At 40.8% G+C, this 15,402-nt stretch overlaps 1 protein-coding gene and 1 pseudogene across 1 annotated transcript; one reads left to right on the top strand and one right to left on the bottom strand.

The window, feature by feature from the left end:
- Positions 1 to 314: 314 nt before the first annotated feature.
- LOC103697295 (GDP-fucose transporter 1-like) lies at positions 315 to 2,336 on the bottom strand. The gene is made up of 3 exons (XM_008779127.3): positions 2,105 to 2,336; positions 1,917 to 1,988; positions 315 to 1,719 (listed from the first exon to the last, which is right to left on the bottom strand). Exon 3 carries the CDS (start codon positions 1,636 to 1,638, stop codon positions 559 to 561), a length of 1,080 nt encoding a protein of 359 aa, XP_008777349.2. The 5' UTR covers positions 1,639 to 1,719; positions 1,917 to 1,988; positions 2,105 to 2,336; the 3' UTR covers positions 315 to 558.
- A 2,148-nt stretch (positions 2,337 to 4,484) lies between these two features.
- On the top strand, positions 4,485 to 13,282 carry LOC103697293 (annotated as a pseudogene).
- Positions 13,283 to 15,402: the final 2,120 nt, after the last annotated feature.

The following is a 15,402-nucleotide window of genomic DNA, read 5'->3' as shown; positions in this document are numbered from 1 at the left end:
TTTCAGTTTGACATTCTGAACTCGTTTTGGAGATCAAGCCACGATCGAAATTAAATTGTGACTTTATGAAGCAATTGATGCCTGAAAACCCTAATCAATCAAGAATAGTGGGTACACCCTCATTATAAATTAAGCACGTCTGCAAATAGCTTTGGATTTGCTGAAAAGTTTGGATTGGTTGAGGTAAAATCTGATCCATGATTTGATTTATTAGCAGAAAATCCTAAATGAGATAGTTTGACTTGTGCAATTGCATATACACTTACTAACATCTATCACCTGTTACCAATAGAAAGTGCCTTTACAAAAGAAACTACAATGCCACAAACCCAGATATTTGAATTATTAAAAATCCTCAAAAGGTGACAAATGTTTGTAAAGCAACAAGAATAGCAAGGATAGTATAGCTAGGTATTTCTCCTCCCATGATAGAAAACCGTTAACGTGGTTTCCATGCAAGAAAGAAGTATAAATGAGCAAAAAGATTAACCCAGTAACATAGTTCTTATCCTAATAATAGAATGAGTAAACCTTTGAGACACAGCTTCAACATAAGGTTCACACTTTGGAACCCTTAGCAGACAGTTCAATATCTTGGTTCGCGTCTTCCGAATCACCACCTTTTATGAGAAGTTCAGAATCACCATCTTCGACCCCACAATCTGCCTGTTTTGATGCTGCAGTTTCACGCTCAGATGAAGGCCCTGGCTTAGGAGTAACTGATTGTTGATAAAGAACTCCCCCAACGAGAGTTAAAAGCAAGCAAGCCAGACCAAATGAGCTTGCATGCTTATCCCAGATCATCACATTGATAGCAACAGTAAGAAACTTGTTGACAACACCGGTCACTGTAAATGCCGTGGCCGAGATTGCTTTCCTCGCCGCAAACCCAAAGAAACTGATGAGCAATCCAAAGACACATGACAAAGCCACCGCAACAAAAGCATCCAACCTCAACCACCCCCCAGAACTCGACCCAACAGCGGTGAAAACATCAATATACTCCCCGGTCACAACCCAAAACAATGGGGCCATCAACAAGGAGAGGAAATTGTTGTAGAGAACAAATCCCCATGTATTGAGTCCAAGGTTGGTCACCATATGCTTTATGTAAACCATCTCTGTTGTGATGGTAACCAAATAAGCAAACGCCCATGAGTATGCAGTGAGGGTGAATGCCGAATCAGTGATCACATACCCAACCGCACTGCTCAATATAATGACAAGCGAAGAGAATGTGAGTTTCGAAGGACAAGGCTGCTTTCTGAAGACAGTATCAGCAACAGCAACCAGCAGTGGAGTTAGGGATCGGAAAACTATAAACGTATCGACATTGGCATGGCGAAGGAGATTGGTGTTGGTGAAGATGGCGAGATAAAACACAGTGGCTGCAGGCAAGAATTTTTTGGCATTCTCGAGGGTGAAAGGATCATGGTGTAAAAATCCGAACTTTCCAAGAACCCAGACACCGAGAGCAGAAGTCAAGTATTGCAGCGCAGTTAAGAGGCCAGGGTAACTGAACTTTGTGATGGCATATTTGTTTATAATGGCGAGCAAGCTCGAACAGAGAGCATATCCTACGACAAGCCCCGTAGTGGTGTAGTACTGCTTCGAGGCATCAAAGTTGATGACAGCCATGACCGCCAAGTATCTCCACCAACTTATGTAGCGGGCTTAATTTGACGCTGAAAGGGGAGAACTTCTCAAAACGCCGGTGTACTAAATCAGCAACAAAAAACAAGAAGAAGAAAAAAGTTACAAGAATACGTTTGGCCGGCAAGATATGAACGATCTTAACTACTAAGAGCCATCAAAATCAATCGGAATGTCAATGACCAAAATCAGATCAACATCAAGAAGCCGTAGCTTTGATTCCCGTTCTAGATCCATTAGATTCGGAATTCAAAAGCGATTACCTCGGATTCACGCACCCCAAATTGAGTTCTGCTGATTTTGCGAGTGCAATCGAGCGGTCTCCCCTTGAAAACCTAATACATTTATCCAGAAATCCAGCAATTTTCAGAGAGAGTCATACCTAAATATGCGGGATCCAAACCCTAGCATACTGGAAGAGAAAAGTAAAAGCGGAACGCGAGAGTAAAACCTAATCTCCAGCTCCGCAAATCGGCAGTCTACGTCGCCTACGGTGCGGTGCACAGAATCGCCTCTCTAGTCCTCCTCCATACCCATATCCGAGCCGGCCGAAGTGGTCGATCGCGGAAGGACGGAAGAGGGAACCACTCGGCCTTCGTGACATATAGCGCTGCGAAAGACTTTGACCAGCTGTGGCTAATCATTTCTCGTAGTTCGGCGAGGGAAAGCTGCCGGGAGTTAGACTATTTTAGATCTATTTATGTTAGAATTATTTAGTATAAAAAAATATTGACTTGAAAAGAGTACAGAAAGCTCTGCGCCAGCTGGACGTGCTAGCTACTGGTACCAAATTGAGCCAATTGACACGGCGCCTTCTAAAATAATAATAACAGTGCGTGAAGTCTTCCGGGAGACTAATCCCGATAACGTCTTTCTTGACTTAGATCCTAATTGGCCGGGAAGCAGGATCTTGGATCGTGGAGGCATGTGGAAGAAAACTTAGTAAATTTTGGTTATCATCGATGCCTCCACGTTCTCAAGTTGGGAGGCTAAAATTAGGTATCAAAGCATTGAACCGCAGGCACGCCACGGGTTCGATGGATGAGCGCAATTCGCTTACGATACTTTGGTGGTTTTAGGTGTCAAGGTCCGGTCCGGAAGCACTTTGTAATGAGAAATAGGTTTTTCATCTGAATATATGACTTTCATCCTTGTAGTCGAGTTTTTGATCTATAAGAATTTTAGACCCTACGAAGCAATCTTAAGAACTAATTGATCGTGATCAAGGGCTCAATTATTGGGGAAAAAATGATGACATAGGAAGCATTAATTGAATCGCTAAATGCAACAAACTTTGTAAATTGCTGCTAATAAAATAATAAAAAGAAAAGGTGGCTCGGTATAACTGTTGTGATAGATCCAAAATTAATTTTTAGCTAGAGCATTCCCTTAGGCATAGCTATTGTTCCACGTGGACGGCTGTATCGTCCGAGTCAATAAAAGGCTTTAGTGGAGTAGGACGCGAGCAGAACGCATTTTTCCGTTCGACATCTATGCCACGAAGAGATCACGAGCGCTGCGGTACCCGGTATTTGAGTTCCGCGTAGAGTCGCCACTTGGAGGCCAACCTTCGCTTTCTCGCAGTCCAACGCATATTTCCCAACCCTTACGTCTTCACTCTCCGTCGACATTACGGAGCTTCCTCTGCTTTTCGTAATATGCACATTTTTAGAAAAAATTCGTACACTTAGATATTTAATCTAAAATAGTTAAAAATAAAATACCACATGAGATTATTGAGAGATCATGTTCACCAAACTTTATTAATCGATGAGATCATATTTGTTTATAAAATGTTCCCCTTATGTGCACTGCATGCCGTATACTATTTTAATAGTACGGTCTTTTATTTTGAGATTATTTTTACAATAATTATCTTTTATACAGAAAAAAATAGAAAAATACTTTGGTTAGTTAAGAAATGTTGTTTTCTGGCGTCATCTTCTCCTCAACTAGTACGATAATTTCTCGTGGCAGTCCAGGATGGATGCAACAATTTATGGAGTTATATGGGCGGCAGGCATCTTCCATATACCAGTCCACCGATAAAAAATGATAATAAATATTTTTCTTAGTTAAATATTATCTTTTTAAAAAATATAATAGAGAAAAAAAACTTAATCCCTTTAAAAAAAAATAAAATACGATGGGTTGATGTGATTAGATGCAGGCATATAAATGAGTCGGTCGAGGGATGAGGACCCAATCAAGAAAACTCTGGTACTGGATTAAGATTTCAGAATTCAGATCCTAAATCAATATTTTCATCTGATCCAGTGACTGTGTTCAAAAAATAAACAAAGCCAAAAAAAAAACAGATACAAATTAAATCTTCCCATGCCCGTAAAATTGTATGGCCTTTTCAGGACAAGCATATTTTCCGTGAAGCTAATAGGCTGCAGATTGGATGGCTGTTTATGTAGCCAGTCACTCTGGTAGCTTAGATGGCCTCTGCCACTCTATAGTATTTTGTTTTTCGATTTTATTGAGTGTATCCGTATTTGTTAGGTGTGATTTACCCGCTTTAACGAGAAAAAAACAAAATTGCATGGCCTTGTCGGGCTCGAATCCGGGGATGCCTCGGCCCACGTATGCAGTGGGCCCAGGCCTGATCTCCCAACCCCAGTCTGAAACCAGCCGCACATGTTTAAGGACAGGCATTTGGCCAGGTGCGCATCAATCAACCAATGGGCCGGACGGCCATAAAGCACAACACACCGAGCTAATATAGAGGTAATATTGGACTACAACGTGGCTTATCTATATTTCCTGTCCGTCTGATCCATATCTAAGGGTTACAGAGGAATCTACGACATATTTCCAATTTTCAACTTCTCTGGAAAATTTATGGAAGCATTCATTCATCGTCCCTCGTTGGGATCCCTCCCGCCCCGAGGTCCCTCTTGTCCTCTGTCCTATCGTCGATTCCCACGGACTCCACCTGCCATCGAAACCCTAATCTCCCCGTTATAATCCCATCGGGAAACCCTACTCTCGGTTCCGTTTTCTCGCAATTCGACCGAGATCAGTTCTTGCGGGAGAGAAATCTCGTCGTTCTACCACCCTTTTGATTCGGAGAAGAGAGGGGGAAAAGGAGAGCGAATCCAAGAAGATGGCGGGATCGAGCTCCTGGTCGCGGGCATTGGTGCATATCTCCCCGTATACTTTCTCGGCAGTCGGCATAGCCGTCTCCATCGGCGTCTCCGTCCTTGGGGCGGCCTGGTGAGATCATCTGCGCCCTCCGCGGGCGCTTCGTTTTCGCTTAATTCGATTGTTGTTTTCTTTTTCCAATATTGGAAAGTATCTTTATCTCCTATCATTACCTTTGTTCTTAGGGGAATATATAACGGGAAGCAGCTTGATTGGTGCGGCGATCAAGGCTCCTAGGATCACCTGCAAGAATCGCATCAGGTATGCATTTCTCCTCCTCCTCCTCCTCCTCCTCTTTCTTCTTATTATTAAAAAATAATCTTTTACAAAGATTAGAAAAATATTTACTTGGATATTTTTACTTTATTTCCACCTGCATTCTGCTTGGAAATAATCTGAACACAGGTAAATGTTCTTTGAACTCGAAGATTTTTTTCCTTCAATAAAAATCATTGCCAATTTTGGATTTTGACTGTTACAGTTAAGTATAGTGGTATGTGGTCTGTGCTGTCTGTCATTATGAGTATGATGTAAGCTGATTTTGATGAATAGTTGAGAATGTGGTGCAATGGAAAATCATTGAAAGAAGTTTGTCCTTGCTGGCTATTTTTTTGTTTTCAAATTGCTTTTTTTTTTTTGGATGCCTTCTTTAAAAGGTGCTATGATACGAATAGATGATTATCTTTATTCTTACTGTCTTTGTAGTTCCATTTATGCGAGAGTTGCTGATTGACCCAAATATGACTCTAGCAGTCCAATTGCACTGTTCCATAAGGTTGTTATTAGCATTCGCCTTATTGATCTGTTAAGGTTTGTGAAACTGTTTCAAGGAATGGGCAATATCATAGCATAAATGAAATTTAGATTTTAAAAAAAACTTTTCTTCAAAAGGTTTGTTTGACTTACATATGGTCCCCATGTGCCAGTGAAACCATGAAATGTTAGGGATTTGAGTGTTACCAGATTAAGTGTAGCAAGCGATGCTTCTTCAATTGTAGATATTTGGTAACTACAGTCAGCAGTGGTTTGAGCACATAAAAAGCTAAAGCTTGAAAGTTGAAGTGCCACAAAGTGTCTTCATTCATAAAAGTCCAAACTTTGGAATTTGAGAAGTTGATTATAGCTGAGAAAGAAAAAAAAGCACCCTAAATTTGTTATTGCCTGTTGAGCTGAAAAACATCATGAATGCCTTTTGGTTCTATCAGCCTGTCGTCAGAGGCTAGACAACTTCTGCCCTAGATCCGTTACGTCCCATACTATATCTTGAGTATGTCGCATCATTTTTCAGAATAAATGATGTCAGTTTCATGGTTTTGCTTTTACTAGAAGCGCTAGATGATAAGCTAGAGTAGTTGAGGGGCCACACATGAGGTTTTGTCCCACATGGAATAAATAATGTGAGGAAGAAGGATTGATAAAAATGATTTGATCCAAAACTTAATGATTTAAGCTTTTAGGTTAAGTTGGGTTTCAATTCACACACATGCATTTATTAACTCCTTTAGTATCAAGACTCTCGGTCCCCCAACAAGCGATATCAAAGATGATGGTTGAAAATCCTGGACTCTCCAAGTTGTAAAGGTGCTAGAATTGCCGACTCTTATGGAGAATGGTAACACGCAAGTTCTTAGAGTGAAATCGTGGTAGCCTAGGTACGGCGGATGGTTGCGGTAAGTGGACTTCATTGAGTAAGGCATGCTGGGTTAAAGTGCAGGCTCAAGCATGGTTCGTGCAAGATCTTAAAACTCCTGGAAACATGTGGCAAAGCTTGGCTCTTGGACTAGAGCCACAACTTGCTATAGTGAAGCTAGCTCTTGGATAGTGTAGCTCTTGGGTTACAGCAGCAACATGTGGTGCAATCAAAAGAGTAAATGGGCACAAGATTTGGTCGGAGAGTAGTGGATTATACTCAAAGGGGAGCTGAACTTGGCTTACACGTGAAGGTGAAGATTGTTGAGGGTCATGTGTGAGGTTTAGTGCCAAATGAAATAAATAATATGTGGATGAAGGAAATATAAAGGTGATTGGGTCGAAAACTTAACGATTTAAGTAGCTTAGGCACATATGGAATAAGTAATACAAGAGAGAAAGTTTGGTATAGATGATGGAGCGCAAAACCTAACAGCTTAAGCTTTTAGCTTGGGTTAGATTTCAATTTCTATATGAGGTCCTTTTGGTATTAGGACTCCATATACCATAACATGAGTTACGTTAAAGAATTGTCCAACAGGCATACTTCACATGTCAAACTGTAGGAAGTTCCCAAAGACAGGGTTATGGAGGATTCAAACTTGACCACTACAACAAAACACAGGAAGTTTAGGGGGAACACTTTCCTGTATATAATACAGAAATCTTGTGTGACTTCAAATTATAATATCTTTGGGGATGATTTTGTGGCTAAGACTGGAGCTGATGGTGTGCCGAGAAGAACTTATTTCCGTCACTAGTCATAGGGGGTAAGAATTGAGTGACTATGAGGTCAGTCATGTCTTGCATAGCACAAAAGATGTTGATGCTATGGTCAGATCCTCATAGGAAGCATTTTCTAAATCAACTTTTGGGTAGTCCTGATTTTATCAATTATGTGTCATACATTTTGCAGAAGCACTCTCACAAAAAAATGAAATATATAGAGTTAAGGTTAAAGACAAAATAAAATGATGGGTTGCTTGTTTTTTCTTTTTTGTTTTCATGTATCCATTGCTTCGAGCAGACACAAAGTAAAAGTGCAGCTCAGCATAATTTTTCTTTCAAGCATTTCTCACTTTGCATCTCAAAATTACTCTGAATTCTCCAAATTATCATTTCATCATTGCCAAGCAATACCTTGGAAGGAATCTTCAATTAATGCTGATTGTTTCTCCTTGTCAACATCATGACATACAAATTCTTAGCTCTTCTTATTATTGCCACATTTGCTTGTCAGAATGGCAACCATGATCAAGATAACCTTGCCTTGTAATATGGCTAGCTAATGCTAACACACATTCAAATGCTTAAGCAGATCACTACCATGTCCCTTTTACTGTGGATTTTTTGGTGTCACCTCAAAGGCCACCATGCCGCCAATGTACATGGTCTACCTCGCTTGCCTGACCTGGTGTGTCTATTTAGCATAAGCGATGGTGTTTTAAAAGATGGTTAAGTATGCAGGCAGTCAAGGGATTGCATAATGCATACGCGCTATGCAGGCCACATAATTGCAACTATTTAAAAACCATAAAATTCAGTAAATGCAACAAAATCAGCAAAATGACTGTAATATTATTTTGGATAAGTTGTTAGTATTATTAGTTACATTAACAACTAAAATTAGTGATTACTACTGAATATTTAATTCCCAATAGTAATATTTATAACATAATAGGCATATTGACATTATTATTATCTATATCAAACCCAACTAAGACCCACATCAAACCTAACCATCAGCTTGGACCTGCTTCATTTTAGGGGCCCATATAAGAGTGGGCTGCATATGTGGCCCCCAAATGCTGTGTCCATGCAGTTGGACAACACTGAGCAAATTGCATATGCTATTGCATACATATATGATATGACTGCATATCATAGCTGTACATAGGCAACATGCTGCAGTCAAAGGGGCCGCATCTACAATGCAGCTACATTCACCATGTTTTAGAAAACAAAGTGTTTGAGTACACCTGAGGAATTTCAGCCAAAATGCAATGCTTTGGAAAATTTCAGCATCCTATGTAAATGAGCCACAAACTCTGTTGCCCAAGGTGACAACCCAAGAGGGGGGGTGAATTGGGTTTTTCTAAATATTTGGTGCTTTAAAAGTTTTCTTGTTAAGAGCGGTGGAAGCTTTCTTAAGTTACTTGTGTGAACTTACCCTAGAGCAAGAATCAAATATAAAGCAAGAATAAATACAAGAACAAGCACAACACAAACAAGACAATGTATAGTGGTTCGGTACACCTCAAGCACCTACGTCCACTCCCCAAGCCTTTCCTTGGGAATTCACTATAATCCCTCGGATTACAGTTGGATTGTTTTCCGGGCTCACAATCCAAAAACCTTTACACTTTGGTTTTCCGGGATCACCAAAAACCTATGTTAGTTTTACGGGCTCACCGACGAACCTTCACAATTGGTTTTACGGGTTCACCAACAACCTACGTTGGTTTTACGGGCTTACCAACAACCTACGTTGGTTTTACGGGCTTACCAACAACCTACGTTGGTTTTACGGGCTTACCAACAACCTACACCGTTGGTTTTACGGGCTCACCAACAACCTACACCGTTGGTTTTACGGGCTTACCAACAACCTGCAATGTTGAATAAAGAACAAGAAACTAAAGCTCCTAAATGAGCAAATAAAATAATTATGAGCTACAAAGAAGAGTTTAGAATATAGTTATCCCTTTAATAAGGCTCTTTTCTTCTTTGTCAAGATTGCTTCACTCTTCAAGGATTGGTGGAGCTCTTAATGTCTCTTGAAATCTGCTCAACCACCTCCTTTTGGCTCTTTGAATGAAGCAATTGAATGAAGCTTGCCTTGCTAGGGTTTTCTCTTGAATGCGCTTGATGTATTTTCAAAAGCTTACTTCCTCTGATGAATACTCCCTCTTAAATACTTCTCCAACCTCTAAATAGATCTTCCTAACCGTTGGATTGAAGAAACTAGCCGTTTATAGCCGTTGGAAGTCCAAAAAGCACTTCTGCACAACTAACCGTTATGCTTCTGCCCGTGCTTGGGTCGATCCAAACTTTCCTGGGGTCGACTCAAACCACTGTTCATCAGACTTGGGGTCGACTCAACTTTCACTGGGGTCGATCCAACTTTCAATGGGGTCGACTCATGCTACATTGGGGTCAGCCCTCTCAGGAAACACAGAACCTTATATTTCAGCCGTTTTTCACTGGGGTCGACTCAACTCTTTTTGGGGTCGACTCAAGGTTGGGTCGACTCAAGTTCAGTTAAGGTCGACTCAAGGTTGGGTCGACTCAAGTTCCATTGGGGTCGACCCTCTCAGGGATTCCAGAGACTTGTTTTCTTGAGGCTTGAAGATGGGGTCGACTCAACTTTCACTTGGGTCGACCCAAGTACTGTTCATCCGTGCCATAAGTGCTAGAATGTGCCAGAATATTTCTAAAACGTGTCAGGGTCGACTCCATCTCTTCTAGGGTCGACTCCTACTCTGTGCCAAGTGTTCCAAAGGCGTGCCACTTCGTTCCAAGGCGTGCCAAATGTATCGGGGTCGACTCCAAACTAATTGGGGTCAACTCTAACCATGTTTTTTCTGTACTTTGAAGGTTAGTTATGCATATTGAAACAACAATATGATATTCCAAGCAAATTACGATGCATGGCACAATAGAGTTTCATACCCTTAATAGTTGAAATTACCGAATTGCCCTTTTAGGTATTTTTAACGTGAAACTTTGCCAAAATGGATTCTTGAGCTTTCTACCATTCTCTATTACAAATTATATCTCGTTATCAATTCTTGATAGTGGTTTTGACCATATATTCTTAATGTATCGTGAATGTATCGGGGGTGTGTCATTTATCAATGATGTATCGAATATTTCTTCCTTACTCACATATGTACTGGATTAATTGAGTTAATAGCATTAGCACTTCCATATGGCCTCAATGGATTTGTAAGCATCAAAATAACACTAGGATCCTCAAACTCCTTACTGTAAAAGGAGCGTTTGACTACCTCTTATGTCTTTTCAGAATGCTACCCTTGCACGCATTGCAAGTTATGTTATACTTTAGAGAACCTAGAACCTTGTTTTTGATTCATTAGACTAATTATATTTAGTGGCATGAAAGTGTGCACTTTTGTTGCTTAAAAGAATGATAAGTTTTCTGGCAGGAAGTTAATTATTGTAAGAGTTATGAGGTGATCTGTTTGTATAGTGTTGACCATTCCTGTAGACAGAAAAAGAAAAAAATTGAATATCTTATATGCCTTCGAATATGTAAGCTCTGCTTGAGCTGAAAAAAGATAGTTGAATGGTCAATCATCACTACTTCAAAAATTATCTTAAAGTTTTCTTTGATAAAGCACCTAAAAACTGGGTGCTGAAGGCTGAGGTGTTTACATTATCCACCCTTACCTTTCGCAACATGCTATTCCAAAAATGTATATTTAACTCACTGTACGTGAATGATTGAAGGAAGAATTTAGCTTCTTCAGCATGCTCATGCTCACACCCATCTAAATGCTCTTTCCAAGTTCATCTTGGATCTTAGACAATGAGGGCCTGTTCGGATGCCTGAATACATCATTGTCCCTGATGAGTTGCTAATTCAGCTGAAAGCTGAAAAGAGATGAAGCAACAAGAGAGGAGAAATCAGCACAAACAGGGAGCTTTGAGATTGCGCACAATCCCAAAAAAGGAGGGATTCTGCACTATTCTTGAAAAGGTGATTCATAATATTCCAACTTTTTTAGGATTCTAAGATCAATGATTTCCTTAAATAATTTAAATGTCTCTCCCAAGGATATTCTGTTCTAAGAGTCTGCCATACACGGATCATTCTTAGGGTTATTTATGCAAGTATCCAAACAGCCCCTAAAGGAAGGGTGTCTATATGGTGTCACTACTGATAATCTTAAATTGCAAGATTTTAAGAACACTCATATATTTGTTCTCTCCCCTGATGTAAAATTAATTTCTCTATCATTAACAGAATTAATCTAAGGTGTCTTCATGATTTTATCAGATAAAGTTTAATGTAAAACATAAAAAGGATTGATGTTTTAGTCAAATCAAATTGAAAGTCTTCAATTACTATGTGTAAGTGATGTTTCATGTGCGCGTTTATTGCCGTTAAGAATAAATCATTTGTTTCTGTTTACTTCTCCAGTGAACTTGTATTTCAGTATTTGTTTTAATTCTTTGTATGCCAGATAATGTTTAATGCAGAACATAAGTTATTTGGTGTTTTAATCAAATTGTTGGCTCTGAACTGTGACTTGTATATTCAAACAATGATCTGTGTAGGTAATGATGCAGATGCACATGGATGCTTTTTTTTTTAGAAAAAAATATTTATGTGATGATGATGATGTTGCGTATATGAACTATTGTCTATTTGTCATTGCTGAGAATGATTTAAATTGCACTTATATTTAACACTTCTTGAAGATTATGTTGAAATTTCTTGTTTTGCAGTGTTATTTTTTGTGAGGCTGTTGCAATATATGGTGTTGTTATTGTTGCAATCATCCTACAAACTAAATTAGAAAGTGTGCCGGAATCTAAAATGTACGCTCCAGAGTCTCTTAGAGCTAGCTATGCAATCTTTGCTTCTGGGATCATTGTGGGCTTTGCAAATCTAGTTTGTGGGTATGTTATCATTCGAGTTTTTCAATATTTATTCAAGGGATTTTCCTGATGAAAGAAAAAGTTGTAATTCATTTTAAATCAAAAAATTGAGGGTGTCTTTGACAACAGGCTTTGTGTGGGAATTATTGGAAGCAGCTGTGCACTATCTGATGCTCAGAACTCATCACTCTTTGTAAAGATTTTTTGTGATTGAAATTTTTGGCAGCGCACTTGGATTGTTTGGAGTCATCGTGGGAATAATCATGTCATCTCAAGCAACATGGCCTGCAAAGATGGCATGAACCTGCTGTCATCAGAAACAGACGCCTTGACTCTTCATTTCACTGGAAAGGTGTGGCATGCATACTTTGTCTCAATCTTCCCAAGGCTAGAATTAGCAGAATTAGCATGACCATTATGTCATAATCATGATTATGTAATATTTCATTTGGTGCTTCTTAAGGAGCATCTTGCGGAAATTTTATTTTTGATCCTGCCATTGCTTTAAGGATCTCAGTTGTTGCCGAATGAATTCCCTTGAGCTATCCATCCATTACTTATGGTTTGGACAATGACTAGCATTCTTAATAACTCGGATGTTGGGATGGCAGATTGGGGATTAGCCCCTCCTGGTCTCAGAGAGAGATTGGTTCTGATGTTTGGATGCTGTTGTGTTTATTGATCCATGGGGTTTCTTCAGCTGACGCATTTCTGATTGGATCCTTGAGCTAAAAGGAATTATTGGCCCTGTGCTGCTGCTCGTTCTTGCATCTGGTTATTCTGGCGAGCAGGCCACCAGTTTCATGGCGTAAGGCTGCAAATGGTTTAGGTGATAAAAGCCGATTGATGTTTTGCTTGTGATTGATTAAGGAGTCCTGCTGCATCTGCTTGCTGCGGAGCGGGCGATGAAGCCAACTCGCCAACCTACAACAGGCTCGTTCCATAGGCAACCAGGGTGTTGGAGCACTTACCGACCACAAATATTCACCCATGGTAAATCTGCAAGGGTCCTTTGTTGTATTTTTAGTTGTATCATCTTTGCTCAAATCCTGGTTGTATCTTGTCATGTCATTTTTCTAATTCTTGTAGCCCGTGGAAGCCTTGATTTTCATGCATACATACATATATCGGGAAAAGGAGCTGAAGGTCCTATTTGGTATCAGTCACTAGCTCTTATAAAATTGGCTGGCTTGTATTTGGTCTGGAGAGAACTATGCGTTCTGTGCTTTAGAAACATTTTCGGGCCACATCTATTTGAAGCTTGGCTTGCCCCTGATCAGCCAACCTGGCCCATGTGCATGCAGATGTAGCAATGCAATGGGGCTGTTCTTTTTCTTTTTATCAAAAAAGACAAACTTCTTGTCAAACATGATTCAAATCTGCTGTTTTAATTTGAAAAATTTGCCCGTGCAGAACGCATATGTTCAGTATTTGGATATCTTGTTTTCTAATTTTACGGATCTATTTATTCTGGATTGGTTTTTTTTTTTTCCCCAAAAGAAAAAGACAAATTCTCTGCGGACGAGAAGAAAATTAAGCAGCTACGTCACCCATCAAACACGTTGCCTCGCCTTTAGCTACGACCAGTCCCTACCACTACACCTTATGGTATTCATTGCGATGTGATTATTCCGCGCTTTAGACACGGTTGAAGCGGCTCTAGGTTTTGATAACATTATTTAGATCCGTAGCATACGACAATCCTCACGTTATTATCCATTGAAAATATTCTGATGGCATCATCTGTTTTTCTTCTCTCAGTCTCACTCACTGTTCCGAGATAGGTTGTCTTCTGAGAGGGGGAGAAACAGGCATCCATCAGGACAAGTTCTCATCATGCATGGAGAAACCCCTGACACATGAGAAACATTCCATACTAGAGTAGAATAGAAGGACCATAGAAACATGAAATATATATAGACTATAAGATTAGGGTCGACAGTTCAGACATCGTTGCTAATGTCTGGAAGCGTCTGAATACTTCCATAGAAGTCTAGAAGACCGAACATCATGGTAATAGAGTGGTCTTGCTAATGTCTACTGGAAGCGCCTGAATACTTCCATAGAACTCTAGAAGGTAACAGAGTGGTGCTAAAAAAGCCGAAGACAATCACCGCTGGGGTCGGCATTGCCTTCCAATCATGCAGCTGGAGCACAATCTCCATCATCATCGTCGTCATCTCCGTCTCCGTGTGTCGACTCTCTTTGGTTATAATATTCATAAGAATCTTTGCCCTCGTGGACAACACCGATCACCTGATCGATGGCAAGCTCCTTGCACAATGAGCTGATCCTGGCAATGGCAACCATTTCCTTTGCTATGTGGCTCGAGCTGGTGAAGAAAGAGCGAGCAAGCAAGTGGGCAGTGGGTGGATTGGGCTTGGTGGGATTCAGTGGCTGGGGGGAGGCAGGGGGATGTGGTGCTTATATAGGAGAGGGACAATGTGGAGTCCTCGTTGTGGCATAGGGTTGCCACGAGTGGAGTGTGGCCTGATGCTCCCAGGATGTGCATGGCGCAATGCCGGTGAGACGTGGCAGGCCCAGGAACTGCCACGTGTGGTAGTGAGTACACTCGGCGAGAGCGGTCAGCATTCGCAGGTGCCCGGTTGGAAAGCTGGGAGCATGTGGGCGGACAAATGAGCACTGGATTCTCGAGAGCATTTGACCTTTGGGAGAAGCCTTGGGACCATTGCAAGGAAATTAGGAGCTCAACATGTGACGTGGTGAATGTAGCTAGACTCTACTGCTGATATTTCTACGTATATTTCTACGTACCAATCTGTACATTAGGAGCCACGAGAACCGCTACAGGAAGCCTTTATTTGATTTTAAGGAAGGAGTGCTGCTACTTATCTCTGCTTCAATCTCTAATGTAATGCAACTGTCTATTGCCTAATTGCTTACTGGTTGTCAATGGCCCCACCGAGGACCATGAGATCCGGCCTAGAGTGGGCCATTTTGGGCTGAAGTCGACAGGCCCAATCGACTTCGAGAAAGGCGGACTAAAACAAAGGATTGTGATCACGATCACGATCCTCTGCTTCTTCGCCTCTATGGTTGAGTGGATCGCGATCCCCGGCCGATCGCTCGCCGTGGAGAACCACACGGAGCTGTGGTTGGTAAGGCCTCCACGGGCCGTTCAAATAGCCTTTGGATGTTCGGTCGAGCTCATCCGCCGTAAGAATCGTGGGCGGCACAACGACCCAACCTTATCCCTTCAAAAACCCACCTATAAATCTTCCATCTCCTGCAGTTGATTCACCACCGAGCTCTCTCCTTCCT

The sequence above is a fragment of the Phoenix dactylifera genome, unplaced genomic scaffold (assembly GCF_009389715.1).
Source record: "Phoenix dactylifera cultivar Barhee BC4 unplaced genomic scaffold, palm_55x_up_171113_PBpolish2nd_filt_p 000454F, whole genome shotgun sequence".
Lineage (NCBI taxonomy): Eukaryota > Viridiplantae > Streptophyta > Magnoliopsida > Arecales > Arecaceae > Phoenix > Phoenix dactylifera.
This window is presented reverse-complemented; position numbering and strand designations above follow the sequence as displayed.

Coding starts and splice junctions, on each gene's coding strand:
- LOC103697295 (XM_008779127.3), bottom strand. CDS start 1,638: ATGGCTGTCATCAACTTTGATGCCTCGAAGCAGTACTACACCACTACG.